The sequence below is a fragment of the Melospiza melodia genome, chromosome 8, assembly GCF_035770615.1.
Source record: "Melospiza melodia melodia isolate bMelMel2 chromosome 8, bMelMel2.pri, whole genome shotgun sequence".
In the NCBI taxonomy this organism is placed as follows: domain Eukaryota; kingdom Metazoa; phylum Chordata; class Aves; order Passeriformes; family Passerellidae; genus Melospiza; species Melospiza melodia.
Window position 1 is genome coordinate 25,198,354 of NC_086201.1, and position 18,722 is coordinate 25,217,075.

Below are 18,722 nucleotides of genomic sequence, written 5' to 3' on the forward strand. Positions count from 1 at the left end.
ATTTGAACCTCAGAAAGTGAAAATAAATTTACTATTTTGCTAGCCTAGTAATTTCTATTGCACATTGTCCCAGTCTCAATTTTCAGAACAACTCTCAGTGCTGCCATGTAGCTGCAGTTCTCTGAAGCAGCCCCACATCCTGCACTGAAATGCTGATATCTTTTTTTTTTTTTTTTTTTTTAACTGCTTGTATTCCCTAGCAATCCCCAGCAAGATGAAGGTTTCATTGTGTTCATTGCTGTTAGGGAAGCTTGGGCCTGACTCCAAGCACTTACAGTTGAGGTGGAAGAGAGAAAATCTGACAGGAAAAAAGTGTCCTCTGGGTGGGAATGTGACATGCAGGCAGTGCAACTGCTTGTCCAGGTTCCTGAAAAGTCCCTGTCAAGCTAAGAATTGATTCCAGATCTCAGCCCCAGGCTTCCTTTCTTTTCAAAGCCAATACTTTATTATACAACTACTACTTCTGCAAGCTTCAAGTAGTGAACAGGAACTTTGGATGTTAGGCATTCCTTCTTTAGTAATAGCCTTATCTGTGTCAAATTGAATATGAATTCAGCACCTCCTTTAAATTATTTTCTTCTCCCCCTACCTCCTTTAGTTTTCATTATGCCAAGGTGATGCAATGTCAGGGAATTTTGAGTGGGGAAAAGACAGGAGCCTCATGATAGTTCAGGAGTATTGACTTAACTGGGGGTACAGTTCTTGGAGGTGATGGTTTGTCCTTCCTGACACAAGTCACATGCTTCATTGGACTGAGGCCTTATTTTAAATAAACTCATTGTTTTGTTCATGCTTCAAAGAGTTTGGCTGTAATAAAGCATGTGCTCCAAAGGTCGAGAATCTGCCCATAAAAGGAAGAAACAAATGCTATATCTGCGGGTTATTTTGATCAAGCTGACTCAAATCTGTATTTTTAGTGTGTTCAGTGTAAATTACTCAGAATTTATCATTTTAACGATAGGATGTTTGCTACATTATTAAATACTGGAAGAGGCCTTGTCTTTTCCTTCCCTCAAAAAAGATTTCATCCTTTCCTCCATTTCTTTCCCACTCATTTAGGGTTCTTTTCATTTTCTAACATTTGAAAGTCATTGTAAAATGAACTGGATAAATATATTACATGCATGAGTTTTACACATCATAATTTGTTTGCCTTTTAAATGCAAATAAAGTGACTATCAATTGAAAGAAAAATATTTTTTCCTGTTTCTTTAGTATTATTTTACTGTGATTTTCCTACTGAGACCTAAATTTCTCTTCCAACAGAATTGAATGCTTACTTGACATTAGAATAAAATTTACAAAATGAAGCACCTTGTTGAAAATTGGAGGATTTTTTAAAGTAGCATGAGAGTTAGTTAATGAGGAGGCACTCCATGTGAAAAATAATCCTCTGCATATTTTTGTTGGAGTAGTTTTGTTAAAACAGTCTTGGTTTTGTAGTCCACCCTGGAGTTAATTGAGGAAAATTTTTTAGTAGTATTGAGGTTTGAGTTGAGTGTTAGAGAAGCAGAAGGAGTATTTGGCCCCTGCTTTCTCAGTGTATGAACTGAATGCTTAAGTTATACTGTATCTCAAATAGGGGTAAAACTAAATGGTTTCAGTTTTTATGTTAAAGACTGACTTTCCTTTACTTTTCAGAAACCTTCCAGCAACTGAAGAGCATTTCTCTTGTCTTATCAGCCCTGATGCTTGTTGCCTGTTCCCATAGTTAAAAAATCAATACATATGGTTTTGGTATTTGGCAAACAACAGTTTAATTTTGCAGCTGCAAGATCCCTGCACAAAGGGATACCTCTTACAGAAATAAAAACATTTAGAGTCCACTTAGAGAGGAGAGAGTACCTGGGAGTGAAACTTCATTCCCTTTCTGTCAGCATTTGTTTTATTATATTTAATTACAAATAGTTTGTACATTACTGGAAACAAAAATGAAAATAGATGGATATATGGCAGTATGGTAGAAAAGCCAAATTGCTTTGAATCAAAAGTTGAAATTCAGACTGTTGCAAAAGTCAAAGTAAGATTTTTTTAAAATGCATAGTGCATCTTAGAGCACGTTCATACACATGCACATTGTTGGCGACCCCATGTAGCTTTTGTTCCTGTGCATTCCACCTGCCAAGTCTAAAAGCATTATTATGGCTGTTTAAAGTCCATATTGATCTCTGATAAAATGTTCATAATTGCTTTTCTCACCATTAAGCTCTGTGCTAAACCACATGTTTTTGGGACACCTGAGCTTGTGCATCATTATTTATTAAGGGTTAATTCAACATGGTATATCTGTTCATTGAGTATTCCTGACTTTACAGCACAGCTAGGTCCTGTGGTTTAGACAAAATAAAGTGTTGGATGTGATCCCAGTTTTAATACTCCCAATTTATTATAACCATTGAACCCTGATCAGATCACAGATTGGATTGGATCCCAGTTTTTTAAATGTCCCAATTTATTGCTGGCTTGCAACCCTGATAAGAATACATATTTGATTAAGGCTTCAGTTTTCAAAAATTCCAGTTAATTACTTTTAGATTCTTATTAGATCATAGCCATATAGTATGCTATGTTGAAGTTATGAAAAAATTACTGGATGCTGTTGCACAGGTCAAGGTCATAGTTTCATTTTGTGCTGACAGTATGAAGTTATCAGATTTCTGTTTATTACTGTGGCAGCACTTGCACTGGACAGGAGGACAGATTAATCCCAACCCATTGATTCTGAATGATTCTCATTTTAGATCTGCTGCTGCTCTGCATACCAGAACATGTAATAAAAACCTACCATGGAACACTGGGAGATTGATGTTTGGTTCTGAGTAGCCGAGGTGAATGGATCTCACCTACTTCCACAGGTTTTGTTGCAACATTTAGAGCCAGACAGAAATTTCAGAGCTGTTTCATGTGGCTTTTTTACTGCTGGAGGACATTTTTAAGACAGCCCCCCTAGGTCTACAGTTGGTCCCAGATTGTGCAGGTTAAGAACTGATGATAACAGAGTGGAACAAAGGAATTGGCCTTCTTCTTAAACTGTGACAGCGTGATTCCAGGCATTGCACACTGATGGAAATAGCACTTCCTGGTGTCATAGCTGTGCTCTCAGAATCTAAGCATGGAAGTCTCATCCAAGCCATTAAGCATCCTTGTTTTGCTCATCATTGAGACACTGGTGTCATCTGGAGACACGTTTTCACAAGGTGTGCCCCCTGTCCACCTAAGAGGTCAGAGCAGCTCAGGGGCAATGGCTTAAATGGGCCAATGCATAGTTCTCTTCTGTATATATCAGAGTTTTATTACTTGATGGTTGTTTTGGTTCTGTAAACCTGAAATGCTCGAGAAACTTACAGACCAAACTAATGAAGTGAAACAGGCCCAGGTACTGGCCAACCAGGCTAAATGAGTGTTTTCTAGGAGATGGACTGTCCTGGCCTAGGGATTTCTTTGATGCAGTACTGAATGTAGGTCAGCTCTTGCCCACTCCGGAATCAATAAGAATTACTTGGAAGCAGCATTTCATTCCTTGCCCTTCCATTTGTGATTTGTGACCGTCTATCATAAATCGTTGGCATGCACTTTGAAGTAGTGCCACGGCACAGAATTCCTGTTCTCAGACTCCCTTAGCTACTACAGCATAAAAATGAGAATGCAACTCGTGGGGATAGACTGGCAGGAAATCTGTTTGCATGTGTAAATCTCCATAGTGATTTTAAACCAAGATACCTGAAAGTCTTAAAGCTTTGACTGCTCAGGCAAAGCTGAGTTTTGCTTTCAAATCAAGGCATGTTAATTAGAAGCAACCTGTGAATCCCAGACTAACAGATGGAGGCTGTTCCTGTTCTTGTACTGAGAAATTCTGTTCAATGCGTTCTAGGTTCAGTGTCATGTGTAGTATAAAGAAATGTGCGTGGAGTATCATATCACATGAAGCTAGGCTTGTTCCTTCCACTGCTAGGATTTCATTCACATGAAGGCATAATGTTCATGCAGTTGCAGAGATGGTTGTGTGAACTCATGAGGTGTCACTAGGAAGTGGAGCTGCAAGTACCTGCTCAGGAGATGTCCCAGGAATACTCCCTTACTGACAGAGGTGGCCCTGGGAACTCAGCAGGTGCCAATTTTCCTGGGTCTGTCCTGAGTTGTGTTACAGGATATGGATGTGAATGTTGGGTTTTCATGAGGTGTCAGATCAATGTTGTGCCTTCCCACGGTCAAGACAATATCTCTGGTATTTTTCTTATGACAGTGTTACCAATCCTCTGTAGTTTTGATTGATACCTGCTACAGCAATTGCTGGAGCCAAGACAGTCACTGGCAGCAATTCAGTTCATAGGTGGATGTCTCTGTCTCCCCATAGCTTTTCTGCAGGTGTACTGTGGTTGCTTTATACTTGTTCTCTGTTTATCTGATTAACTTTTCTGAAACAGTTTGTTTGATGTATCAGTTGGAGAGGTTGGAGGGATGATTATGTGGCTTTGACTGCAATTGGTATTATGTGCCTTCCTGACATTAAGTTCTCGGTATCCAAAGCACATGCAAAGTTAAGTCTTCTTTTCCAAGAGTATTGTTATTTTAATTCTCTTTTCCTGACTGTTTGTTCCAGAGTGAGTTAATGTTCACAAAAGGGACTCAGGTATGATATGCACAGCACCTTACATATCTTCTTAACACCCAAGTGCAAATGAGAGCAGCCCGAGACTTCCTTTAAATCACCACTGGGAGCTGGGCCTTGCAACTGCAGCTAAGGGGTGCAAAGTCTCTGCAGACTCGAGGCCATTTTGCAGGGAGGAGCTCTTAAAGGTGTCACAACATCTCAGGTGAAAGATGTCAAAGTAATTCCGACAAACCTGGAATGTTTCCACTCCTTAATTGCCATTGTCACAAAACAAGGAACATCCTATTTGCAGGAGACTGAGTAACCTGATCTGTGCAGTCAGCCTTGTTTTCAGCAGGAGATTGAGCAGGATAACCTTCAGAGGGTTCCTTATAATCTAAATTTTACTGATATTGTCACTTCAAGATGATAACTCCAGGGTAGTTGTGAGTAAAGAAAATTATATAATGCAGTAAACTATAGACTATAAAATACTTGGTTTATCTGATAGTTGGATTTCTTAATCTGCTGCATTTCATACCCACTGTACAACTAATGTGGACAGGCAGAAAAGCTTTCTCTGATTTAACAGCAAGGGTAAAAATCATGTTCTCATTGAAGTTCATAGGACAGGAGAAAACACTGACCTCATTAGAGCCAGGATTTTCTTTAGAGGGCAGGATCCTGTGTAAGCTGGTAATCACTCCTTGTCACCTCTGAAATAAATGGAAGAACATTAAGACCTCAGTCTTGTCTATCCAAAGCTCCCATTCCTCATTTTGTGGTAGGAAAGGGTTATGTTTCATCTTTGGTTTCTCATAATCTTAAATTTTAAGATCGGCATTGCTCTATCTCCTCCTTAGGTTTTTCTGTTCTCCCTTTCTTTTCTTACAACACTCCAAAGGCAGCTTCTTTGGTCAGTTCAGTATTTTACAGGCACAGGATAGTTTTCTGGAACAGGCAACATTTTATGGATTGGTGGGTTTTTGTCTTTGGGGCATTTAATGATGCTACAAGAGCTGTATCTTGTTACCCTGAGTCTCTAACTCCCTTGAATTTGTGGCTTGTCTTTCTTTATTTCTGAGACTGTTTCTATTCTTATTTACAATTACAGATACTAATTATGGGGGAGATGTTCAAATCCAGCACAATGGAATGAGCTGGAATGAAGAAAGATTTGCATAGCTTATAGGGAGGATGTTTCTGACAAATATGGATCCAGTAGAATACACTGAAAGATAATATTAAATTAAATATTGCTTGATTCTTTGTGAGTCCATATCAGATGTCCTCAATTTGCTGGCAAGAGGTGTTTTTTTTAATTTTTTTTTAACTATGAGGCTCATCTGCCGCTTGAGTTTTGTTAGGTGATGTTGTTTGAAAAAATAAAAATGAGTGTTCTCCTGATAAAAGAGGCAGGTTTGAATAGAATTGTTAATGTCATTATAGGCCATGCCTGTCTGTAAAACAATTATGAAATTTTAAAAAATTAAAAGCACTGTACTGAAATTATCTTCTCTGATACTCAACTGAAATATACCCATTCCCATCAGTGATTATGGCTTATGAATGTCTGAAGAAAAGATGTATTCATTTCACCATTATGTAAATGAATGAAAAAACAATATTTTAGTTACCAAAATATATTTTGCTAGCAGCTAAAAAGGAATTAAAACATTAAACCCAGTGGAAATCTAAGTGACCTCCTGCAGAAATAGGCTGCGTGCCCCTAGACAACCCGTTACTCAATATATGTATGAATTAGGTAAATGAGACACAAAAGCAGATACTAAATCAGATGTAAATTGAGTAATCATTAGAGTATGTAGATCTCAGAGAGAGTCACATGAGTGGAGAAAAAAGCTATAAAGTAGTTTTTATTCTGCTGTTCTCAAGGAACAATTGAGTAAAATATTTAGCATCTCAGTCATCTCAGAGTACTTTAAGGATTAGGTCCTCTTAAGTTTAGGTATACTTTAAAGTGGTGGTATGCACACTCAATTCGCTGCTTTTATTCTGCTCCTCTTATTGCAAATGGAATAGAAATTATCCTAAAGACCTGTGGCCCGTTTTCTGTTACATGTTTTGTCTCTGCTTTTATTCTTTCTTCTCCCCCAGGGACGTTTCATTGACTTCAACAGCATTTTGCTCATTCATGCTGCTCATGTTTCCACAAAGACTGGTTCTTTTACACCACCATATCAACAATTTTGCTATATTCGTCTGAAGTATAAATGAAGTCCCTTTGTTTATACATTATTTTGGTTAGCAAATACTTTTTGGGTCCTGTGTTTGACTACTTAGATATGCACCTTAGTGCTCAAAACATGTCATTCTTTGTGCTCTGCTCAGTACTAAATACATGGTCAGTGCATGGTAAATTAAAAAAAAAAAAGTTACATCACTTTTACTCTTTCACTGGAAAGTCAGAAGAAACCGGGTTTTCTCAGAGCTCAGGGGAGCTGAGGGGAGTGCCATGGAGGAGGAGTTCAAACACCTCCGAAAATGTGCTTTTTGTTGTGGGCTTGTTTTGGTTATCCCTACATTCAGCTGTTGTGATGTGAAATGCAGCCTTGCAGGTCTCCAAGTAAGAGAGGCCATGGTCCCTCCTGGGCCAAGCTTGCCACGTGCAGGTTTTTCACTCTGGTCAGACCTGGTGGCTGTCAATGCCACTGAGTTGCTTCGGGTGTCTCCTGTTGGGCAGCAGGCACCCTGTGTCCAGCCTGGTAGACAGGAGTCAGGAGGACAGGAGTGTCCGAGTCTCGAGCTGATGCACAGGGACCCTCATTAGCCCCTGCCTCAGTGTGCAAAGTTCATTTTGAGCTGGGGCTGCTGCTGGGCTCCCAGAAGTGCAGGTTGGGCTGCAGCTGGTGTCTTGCAGTTTATTTCCCAGTGAAGGCCATCTTTGGCTCCACAGCTTTTAATGACCCTGGCCCTCTTTGGGCTGCTGAATTAGTAACATTAAGTCCTGTATTTTAATTTTCACAGAGTCTTAGAAGCTTCTGCATTTTCTTGTTGCCCACTCACAACCCACCCACCCAGCTTACAACTGCTGGGCCAAGAGATGAGACGTATCTCTTACAGCTTTTCATAGCCCCCACATTCCATTCCCAAAAGCATTTCTGGGTCTTCTCCAAAAGTCACTTCTGCTCAGCTCTTCTGAAGTTTTCTTGAGGTAGTTCACATCCCTTGCTGCAGCTGCTTCACTGTGTATTCTACAGTCTTTTAATCCAGCTTTTGCCTGTCAGTGTCTCTGTCACCGATGTCAGGCTAAAGCACTTTACATTGTGTTTGTCACAGGCGGTGAATACATATGTGGTCATTGACAGTAGCTCAGCAGAAACACAATAACTTGTTAAGCCACAGTAACTCAATCGTGTGTCTGAGCTGCAGCTGGAAGGAGCTGTTTGGGCTGTTAACCCTTTCCTGGCTGCTGCACTCTAGGTGTGTGCATCTTTTCATGTGTTACTAGATGAGACCTGACCATGTATGATTTGAGCAGCTGTGTCAGATGGGAAGAGTATCTGAAGGATAAATGAGAGCATTCCTTGATTTATACCTTTGGGGGTGTGCTACTGAAATGCACATGAGATATACAGAAGTTTTCAAAATACAGTGTCCTACTTCCAGAAGTACAGTATATATAGGGATTCTGTCTTCATTTCACTTCTACAAATACAATGTTTTCAGAAAGTTGTCTGGAGTTCTATTAAGGTTATATATGTTTTTATCAAACTGGATATTTTCTGAAATTATTTCACCTAGAATCAACTAGGTTGGAAAAGACCTTTGAGATCATGGAGTCCAACCTATTTGTTGTGGGGAATGACTAGAGTAGGATACATGTTTGAATGCTATTGAGAAAAAGATGGGTTACAAGAAAAAAAAGAAAGGGCATTTCCTGATATGGCACTGCTGTTGCCTGTCCTGGCTGCTTCTATGCCAAGTCTCTGTTTTTACAGAAACACAGCTAAGGGGAGTTGGTGCCATTGTGCAGGGGTTTAACTGCAGAGCACAGTGTGCAGGTGGTCATGAGATACAAAAGGAAATATGTTAATTTCCCTTTATTCTGTATGACTTTTTCTTTTCCCTTTCTCTCATCAGGAAGTTTGTAGAAACTTTAGTGCCTCACTGAATTGTTGAGATGGTGATCTGTACCTCTCCTCAGCTCTTGTTTTACTGCCAGCATCGTAGTGCTGAGGAGCATTTTATCTTTCTTCACTAATTTACACCAGTTGTTTAACCAGACCCATCCAGTGCTGCAAGTTGGGGGCTGTCTTGTAGTAACTGTTCAATGAGTTGTTTGGAGTTACAGTTGTGTTAATTTAAAAGTCTTGGATTTTTAGGTTGGTAGGTTGGTTTGGGGGGCAGGGGTTGGGATGGGGAATAAAGATTTTGCTGTTTCTGATAGGGAGAATTTCAAAGGCAGGCGGAGAAACGGTGAATGACTAGAGGGGGATACAGAGAAATGACCTGCTTAGTAGAGTTGGCAGAGCATTAAAGTTATGGAAGGAACAGCAATTTTTTTTCCCCTCACTAAAGAACTCCTGAGGACCTGCTGGTATGTGCTATGGGTAAGATTGCTTTAAAACTGTGAAAACACGATGCCGAAATACAGTGTGGAAATTTAAAACTTCACAAAAATGTGAGACATTTCACATGTGAAAAACATGTGAGAAGGCATAAAAGGACAGGTAAATACAAAGAAAAAAAACAGCAATCTGATAGTTTGTTTCCCTATATTTGAACATTTGGATTGAAATGAAAAAGAGATCACTGAGCAAATTTTATAGATTTGTGCAGAAGAGTAAAAAGAAAACAAGAAATATAATGTAGTTGTAATAGATGTATTGAAAGGATGAAACATTGATCATAAAGAATTTCACATAGCCAGGTATTGACTGGTCCATATAATATAGAATGGAAATAATTGTTTTTGAGAAAATTTGACTTATAATACTGGCAGCAATTGAAGATTGTGCTCAGAAGGAGAAGCTGAAGAAGCTAGGCTTATTCATGGGAACAAAAGAAAATTGTGGTGACCTAATTCCAGCTTTTGTTGTGCAGAATATACCAGTATTGATAGCAGGACAAATTACTCTTTCTATCAGACATGAAAGCAAGATTAGCGTGATGCTGCTGGCTGCACTACTCTTGCTTTCAAAGCAGTCTCAAATACCTGGGGGACCAGTGATGTACTGGTCCAGAGAACATGAAGGCTCATCATTTTCTGAGAAATTGCTGTGACTCATCTCGGGTCTGTGCTGTGCCTTCTGAACTGACATGTGATACCACCATTCCTTGAAATGTAGTGTGCTCCCATTTTTCTGCCTGTGTACTGTGTGTATGTGTACCCATGTGTGCCATAGGACTTGTATCTCGTTCCTTATATTCCTGCACTGAATTCTGTGTTTAGGGGGTTTTGGTCTCTAATTGAGGATGAAACACTCCACAGTTTCCCGGGTTAAACAAAATGAGTGACCTCAGCTGCACTGCTAAGTCTCGCCCTCGAGGCCTTTCATCATCTTGGTTTCCCTCCTCTGGACACACTCCAACATTTTGATATCCTTTTTATGTTGAGGCACCCAAAGCTCAACCAAAGCACATGCTACCCAAGGTGGGGCACACAGGATTTGAGTATCAGAGAGGAGAAAGCTCATCTGCTTCACTGAGGGAAGGCAGAATGAATAGGAGGCACCCATCCCCTTGACAATTGTATCATCTGTGAAAACTCCTCCTGCTGTAAAGTATGATTACGTTTTAAGTGTTGAAAACCAGCATCACCCAGCACAGTTAATGGAGATGTGAAACGGGAAAGTATGAGTGGTACACATTGATGTACTCAAGTACTTGTCTAGAAAGGCATGTTGTTCTTGTTAGAATTATTTGTGAACCTTTTTATCTACACATTATTTCCAAAGTATTAGCATTTGTTTTATGATACAAATCTAGTGAAACAAAATAACTAGTATGAATCCCATTCTGCCCTTAGTAGTTCCTGTCTGTCAGATGGAAGCTCCCAGTGTGCTCGTCATTTTTCTAGGGAACATTTTTCTCCATGCCTTTTAAAGACTTTCTCCTGAACACCTTCAATTTTCAATATGCAGGGTTCTGAGGCCATTAAGCCTTACTTGGTTAACCAAGTCTGCCAGACCCTTTTCACTTTTACTGCTGTGGTACAAATTATTCTGTTCTTTCTACACTGCTGTTGCACTTCCAGTTACAGTCAAAAGCAAATGTTGACTTCTGTCAGGCATTGCATCTCTGTATCTTTCTTCTGTTCCTTGTTTCTTCTTCCATGCTCTTCTATTTTCTGTAAATCCTATTTATTACATACTGTGGTCAGCATTCTGCCAGATCCATCTCACTGCACTTAATTACACTCTGTTGAAGAATAGCTGAGCAGTTAACAGAAGAGCTCGCAGTCTTGCTGTACATTTTTTTCTCCAGCAGGAATGTTGAATCATTGACTATCATCTTAACTTGAAATTTACCTGAATATGTTGTACTATTCCAAAGAGATTACACAATGGCCCTGATTAGCAGCAGCATTTTGTAATACCACTTAAGGATTTATCACAGTGGAATACTGCCAGTAACAGTTTTTAATTCACTTATATATACCAATTCATTTCTGTCAAATTTCTGTTAATTTCTTTGCTGTTTTATTTTGTCCCTATCTGCTATATAAGGCGTGATTTTCACATTTATTTACCCAAAATACATTTTTGTAAAAATTAAATCTTCAGCAGATTAATTGAGGTACTTTGATTTGAGACAAATGTGCCATCTCTCCATTTATGTTCACATATAATCTACTTTTCACAAGTTAATCTATTTAGGAGAACCGTGGTGGGTCAAGTAACCAGGGTTCAGTAACAATTTTACTGGCTAATTTAGATAAAAAGTTCCAGGATTTGGTTAGGTCTGTGCAGCTGCAATGTGGAAGGTAGGTGTAGAATTAAACCTGTATTTGTGCATGCATCCACACTTGTGAAAAGCCTCACTATATTCAGCATTAATTTTTTTCATCAGAATGGTGACCAAGCTTGGTTACAAAGGTGATTTGCCAGAGATAAAGAACAAAATTCCTGCATGAACCACTCTGTTTTATCTGGCACCAGTTTCACAGTGTACTGAAAGCTCTAAATGGTTGGGTTCAGGGTTGGTGTTTCAGATTTCCATGATGGTTACTGTTGAAGCAGATCCCATTTTACATTTGTTCTTTGCTTTTCATTTTTAGGATTGGTGCAAAGCATCAGGAGTTACGGCAAAAGCAACTGAGGGGCCTGAGTGATTTTTCTGCTGGTCCTGGAGGACCTGACATTGATGATGATGAGGTGGATCCAAACTATGCCAGAGTGAACCACTTCCGAGAGGCTTATCCCCCAGGAGGCATCTACAGACCCTCATCACCTGCAGTAGGAGAAACCTTTGTTTATCTGCGGGATTCTTCCTCAGCACCAATGGAGAGGGAGCACTTGGAAGGACTGTATGCAAAAATAAACAAGCAGCACTACCCACAGACTTCTGGTGACAGGTAATATTGCCATCTGGCATTACAAAAAATTTCATCTGGGTAGGGAGGGAGCCTGGGCCTCGGCAGGGGAGTCAGACATGGGACTGTTCTGATGGCCCAAACCCCTGAATTTACTGGCTAGCCATGAATTTCCTCTTACCAAAAGCAAGATTTGCTGCCGCAGTAACCCCAGAGCATCTGAGCAAGACAGCAGTCAAACAGAAATCATTAAAGAAAAGTCCATATTTCACAAACAGAATGAATGAACTGACTGCAGTCCAATTCCTGCACTGCTGAAAGAGTGTTTTTTCCTCTTTCAATCGGGAAAAGTTCTTACCCTGCAGCAAAAATAATCTCAGTTTTCAGATCTCTTTCAATCCTGTAGATCCTCAAGTGTCTATTAGTAACAGGTTTTGTGTGATAGCATGATATATTGTATATGTTTATGGTTTAGATTTTCCCAGCTGCGTGATATTACACACTTTCAATTAGTTTGGGGAGAGGACTGAGAGTCATGGCATTTTTATGCAGACTGTGAAGTGTGGCTCCACAAGACTGATTGCCTTTCACAGCCTTTCCAATAACTAAATGGGAAGGGAAGAACAATTTTTAATCCTTACTGTCAAGCTTCCAGCATTAAAGAAAGCTGGTCAAGTTTTTTTCTGGGTTAAAGGCGAAACCAAAATTCCTTTGAGTTGATAAGTACCCACCATTACAATGATTTTAAAACTGGTTGCTTCTGGAATTTGGGGCTAAAAGAACATGATACTTCATTTGTGGCATTAGTATATCAGTCTTGGCTTTTTCAAACCAAAGTACAAGTGTGTGGGCAAGTCTGTGTGAAAGGAAGAGGACAGACAGAGGACAGACATGGGGGACTTCAGGAACTGTACATGCTGTGAGTTCATGTTACAATCTGTAGTGTCTCCCCATAGCCTCAATCCGTGCCATGTAATATCACACTTGTTAATTTTGGAGAAATATGTCAGCACAGATATAGGAGTGTTTCCAGTTTGTGGCATCATAGTACTTTAAAAACATCTACTGAGTCATTGTTATAAATACTTATATAATAAAACACTTCTGACGTAAATCTAAGTTCAGAGCAGGGAATGGGCCATGTATCTCTCTCTTTCTCACCAAAATACAGTATGGTAAAATTCTTTCCAAACATAATGACAGGGGTGGTTTTTTTCTTCCATTTCATAAACTCCTCCCCTACTACATAAAAGAGGTAGTGATCCCAGCTTTTGACCAGCTAGGGGGCTTCACTTTACTAGAAAAGTCTTGAGGCAGTTGTAACTGAAGTCAAACGAAAGTTGCATGTAGTAAAGGGATCAGAAACTGAGTTTGTGCTGACTCAATAAACCAAGATCTGAGAATTCCCAGTGGAAGATGTCTAAATTCAGGTGTGTGTATCCTCCAAATATGAACATATACATGTGTAACTCAGCTAGACTAAGACATTGTTATAAAAGTTGCTTTGTAATTTCAGTTTTAACAGGATTTTATAACTTTACGTTTTAAATATATCATCAGTTTTGAAGTGAGGCCTATAGATTGTCTTTCCTTGCAGAAAAAAGAAATGCCTTCTTCTAGTGGATTGTTTGTATTGTGGTTTTGACTACACTGTATGAACTCTTGACTTGCTATGGGGACAAGATTGAATTCCCAACCAAGTTCGGATTTGGTATTGGGATCCTGGATTTTAGTGTGGATTTAGCTGTAATTGCACGGCAACATGATACTCACTTGGAAAAACTAAACCCAAAACATCAAGCAGGCAGGAAAAGTTACCTTATAGCTGAGCCCATGATCAGAAGTCACACTTGAGATGCTGTTCCATCTGTACTGAAAGACCAACAGTCCATAACTTTGCTTTGTTGAATTTCTCAGGCTTGTAACCAGATTAAGAAAAAAAATAGGAAATGTGAGATTCTTATTAGGCTGTCTTTGTTCTTTTTTTAAATCTTTCTTTTCTTTGTCTGAGAGACAAAATGGTGTTGTTATTCACCAGCAGAAATGTGCCAAACATGAATAATTCTATGTGAATTTATGCAGTGGGTCGTGAGGTCTCAGCCAACAGTTGTTGAATAAAGTGTCAACTTCAGGCAAGGAAATCTTTCTGTGCTAGAGGGAGAGTATTGAAAAGAGAAAGAGATGTGGAAAGAAAAATCCCTGGATAACACGTTAATTAAGATAACAATCTGCTTCCAAGGGTCAAGTATGAAAACTACCTTGTGTGCCTCAGAATGATGGGAAAGGGTTATAATGGATGGTTGTAAGCCAAGCCACGGTTATTTTGTGTTTGTGGGGCTGAACATTTATCAACACATTGGTCACATAAACACTCATGCTTTGCTCTTGCTAGCACATGCATGCTTTCTCTCAGAGTTTTGCTATTAATTTTACTTCAGATGGATGCTTTTTTCTCCCACATGTGACTCTCAAGTTGTAATATAGTGCAGGGAGACTTGATCAGCGACTAAAGTAAATGGGGCTAGGAATAGAAGGAGGATTTGAACGCAGAGTGAATAGATGACTTCATTTCGGTCTGAGAGCTCCAGTTATGTATCATTATGATTGAGAATTAAAACGCATTGTTTGAAACAAGAAGTTAATTTTTATTTTATGTTATTTTTGCAGAATAATGTCTTAGCATAATTAATGCCTTTTAAAAATGGGAGGCCATTTGTAAAGTATGAAACTTAGTGGACAGAAAAGAGCTGTTCACATTTTGCACATGCTTTCCCTTTTCTCATCCAGGAATCCATCGGGTATTCCTGGTTCATTCTTTGCTGTAGATTCACAGTTTAAGCTGAGAATATCCCTCAGCGTGCAGGAAAGCAACAGGCTGCACATGTATGGACTCTGTTGCTGTAATCAGGATGAAGTATGTTTGCTGCCTCCAACACTGCTCCTCAGGGCACACAGAGATCTGCTTCACATCGCTCCTTGTGCACTAATGTCCCATTTACCTCCACTTGCATCTGGCGTCTCAGGGGCTTTTTGCTTTGGGTTTTTGGGGGCTTTACTTTGTGTCTTATTTACAACTGTTGTGTAATGTTCTTCTGCACTGCTTCACAATTGTTGACTTTCATTCCAACGATGACTATATTCAGTGAAATAGAAGTAATTTTTTGTGTATATTTTGCTGAAAGCTTTGGAATTCTTAACTAAGAGAGGTGCTATATAAATGTAAATTTTCCTTATTAATGAATATAGTGAAAGCATTAGCATGATCAGTGTATTCTGTGAATGTTAAGTTAGAGTGGAAAAAAAATTAGCTGGCAAAATCACACATTTCTTTGTAAATCAAGCATTTTTCTGTTTATTTCTAATTAGCCACAATTTCTGTAATGCAAATGGCATCCCTAAGGATGGTGCAGCCTGCACAGCCACCTTGTGCAGCTGGGGAACTCACAGGGTCTTTGCCTGAGCCGCTTTGCATTTCCGAGCCTGCAGCAGAGGCTGAGTGATCTGTGGCCCATATGTTCCTGAAATGGGTGGTAAGTCACATCTCTGAGTTTAGTCATCAAGGCTGTGCCATGACAGTGCTAAGCTGCACTGTGGCAGAGCCTAGGTGTCAGACCAAAGCCAAAAGAGCAGATGCACAACACTATTATCACTTAAATGTCAGGCATGTCACACGGTGAAACCCTTTCTCGCATTTCGAATAAACAATTTCGTCTTTTTTCTTCCCGTGAAGATGGTGCTGTCAAGTATATCCAAACACCCCAAGTACATCTCTGGAAAGGTTCTAGAGACTTTGCTCAACTTATTTTCTCAGCCCAGAACTATGAAACATTAAAGTCTGATGCCAAACTCATTGCCAAGTATAATTCTTCACTTATTTATGTGACTTATCTTGGGGAATTTCAAAGTGCTGGTCTGACAAAAACGAATACAGTTTTCCTTTGTTTAGCAAGAATAGATTCAGAGCTGTATCTTGTTGCAGTTTTAAAAAAATACCAATAAAAAAACAGAGCTCTTTTATTACATAGGAGTAAAGTCCAAAGCCCCAAAGTCTGATCCAGCTTTTTTTTTATTTTTGGAGATGCTGTTTGGGGGCCAACTGTGGAAGATCCTAATTTCTATAACGATAATTAATTAATTGAAAAATAAATCTTCCTTGTTTCAGGGTGAATGTTCCCTTATGGCAACTTGCAATCTTTCAGAATTCTCAGTATAGCAATATGCAAAGTTGAAAATGGGAAAATTAAGCCCGTACCTCTGTGTCCCTCACATCTCACTCTCAGAGCTGACCTGAGTCAACAGACAGAGAGAGGAGAGAGATGCTGAGCAATCTGCCTCTCCCTCTAAAGGATCAAAGGAAGATATTACTGTGCATGTCCTGAGGAACCAAGTGCCAAATGTAAGCAATGTGTAAGCCAGAGAGGAGGGTATAAACAGTCCAGAGTTTTAAAATTTAGCAAAAAGGGCATTTTTTACTTAAAGACTAAATGCTTGTCTTTTGGGCAGGTATGGGCCATTCCCACCCTGTTCAATCCAAAGCCATAGGAATCCTGAGCTGCACAGAAAAGTATTTGTTGAAAAAGTGTGAGCTGGGGTTGCCCAGTTGTGGCACTTGGCCATGTGTGTCTCATGGGCCAGAAGCTGAAGTTTTCTTGTTCTCAGTTCAGAGCACCATGGGCATTGCTCATCGTGCATCCATTTACAAACCTTTTCTCAGTGACTAGCATAAAAGCAATCCACTGCTCTAGGAATGGATGGTCCTTTACTCAGAGAAGATTGTTCTTTCAGATGGATATCATGGAGGCAAGGTGGAAAGTGAATGAGGCTGTGTAATATCTATGTGCCCTTTGCAACTGTACCTTGCATTGCTGTGGAAAGAGAAATGTGGTCATGCATTGGAATGTTTTGATTTACCAAGTTTAACAAGTTACAAGCAAGGTATATAGTTTCTCTTACCTTAGAACCTCTTCTGCTTGATGTCCTAAAATCATCTGTGCTTTTTCTTTGTCTTGTACTACTCAACATTCCAAGACTCTCCTCTGATTCCTCTGGAATTTATTCTTTCTGAAACATACCACAGGGCCTTCTGAACCTTTGGCTGCCATCTGATCACTGCTTCCCATAATGTTAAAACTGAAAACGTAGTGTTGGGCAACTTACTGGCTGATAAATTTCTGACAGCAGTTAAATTTAGAGTGGCATTGGCAGTACAGCAGAAATTCCATGGTTTCTGGGGGCTCTCAGTAGAGCTGTCCTGCTCGTGGAAGCAGGGTAGTCCAGAAAGCCCTTTGGCCACCAGTTCCAGTGTAGGCTGTGCCACTGGAGTTAGACTTGTATTGTGTATTTTGCTCCTAATACTACTGGCTGTTTTCTTCCTCAGAAAGGGTCCATGGGTGCTGCATACTCACTGTGCCAATCGGGGGAAATGTTGGGTAACTGGGCTGCCTGAGGAGACGTGTTTAAACAAGCCTTGGGTTTATTTCCCACCTATATGGGGAAAAAATTTCAAATCTCTGGATAACATTCAAGCAAAATTACTTAATGTTTAGAGTTCGCTCTGCTTTTTCCCAGGAACTCCTCATCCAAATCTTCCAACTTTGGCACCCAAGTCCTATCAGTCACTTCTCATGAAAACCCAGATTTCATGGAACTCAGGTGACCCTGAGCACTTTGGAGCGTGTCTAAGGAGAAGGAAGTTGTCAAACTGCTGCTGCTGCCATGTAATGTGTGCATGCTTGTTTGAGGCCATGCATTCTTCAGCAGAAATAAATTCTGTCAGAAATAGTCACAAATCTGCCTGCGTGCATCCTGCCTGCTAGGGCTTGCATTTGGATCACCTCACTTATTGACAGATGTGTAAAATTTTATATACTGCACTCCCACAACTCCCTTGTGAGTGTCCTGCTGCAGATGCTGGGGAGTCTGAGTTTTGGCAGCTGTGTTAAGCATTCAGGTTTAGGTTGGGGCTTTTCCCTCCAGCCCTGTCTTTTCTTATGTGATATATTATTCTATGGAATTATTTTACATTAATTCTGCATATTTACTGGTAATGTCCCATTCTTTCAGCTGTTTGGATGCAAATGCAAAAGATAGGTCCCTGAAGAGAAAGCCAGGTCTGTTACTGGGAAGATGAGACCATAGCAGAGGATGTAGTGAAATGCAGATGGTGTTGTCAGCCTCTTAAATGTACAAATAAAGACAAAATGAGATCGTCCATGCAGCTGGAATGAAATCATATGGCCTTGCATGTGTTCCTGCCATAGTGTATTTCCTACTGTGATCAGAAGATGCTATATTCTGTTTTATGCAGGATGTAATTTGACCAAAACCTCATGCTTGCCTCTTTAACCAGCAGCAGAATGATGTGTACATTAACTTTTCTCTGTGCAATTTTTTTAACAAAACACCATTTGATTTTAAATGCTAATATGTGTGTGTGGTTAATTAAGAAGCCAGAATTGACTGTAAGGTTGACTATAAGACTCCAAGAAAGAGAGAGGACGATCGTTACACTTCTGCTTATAGATAGCTGTTTGTGAACCAGCTGATAATGTGCAAAATTAAGATTTTGTAAGTGGCATTTTAAATTAATGGTTAATGGCTGACGATTAATTAAACTGAGTTGTTTAATAGAGA

At 39.7% G+C, this 18,722-nt stretch overlaps 1 protein-coding gene across 4 annotated transcripts in view; it reads left to right on the forward strand.

Annotated features, from left to right (window-relative positions):
• The window catches only part of PARD3B (par-3 family cell polarity regulator beta), a 391,710-nt gene that overhangs the window by 298,195 nt on the left and 74,793 nt on the right, over positions 1 to 18,722 (forward strand). For all 4 annotated transcript variants that reach the window (XM_063162314.1, XM_063162315.1, XM_063162316.1 and 1 more), the window contains one exon: positions 11,835 to 12,131. In XM_063162314.1, coding sequence (XP_063018384.1) covers positions 11,835 to 12,131 — 297 coding nt within the window. The remainder of the gene's footprint in view (positions 1 to 11,834; positions 12,132 to 18,722) is intronic.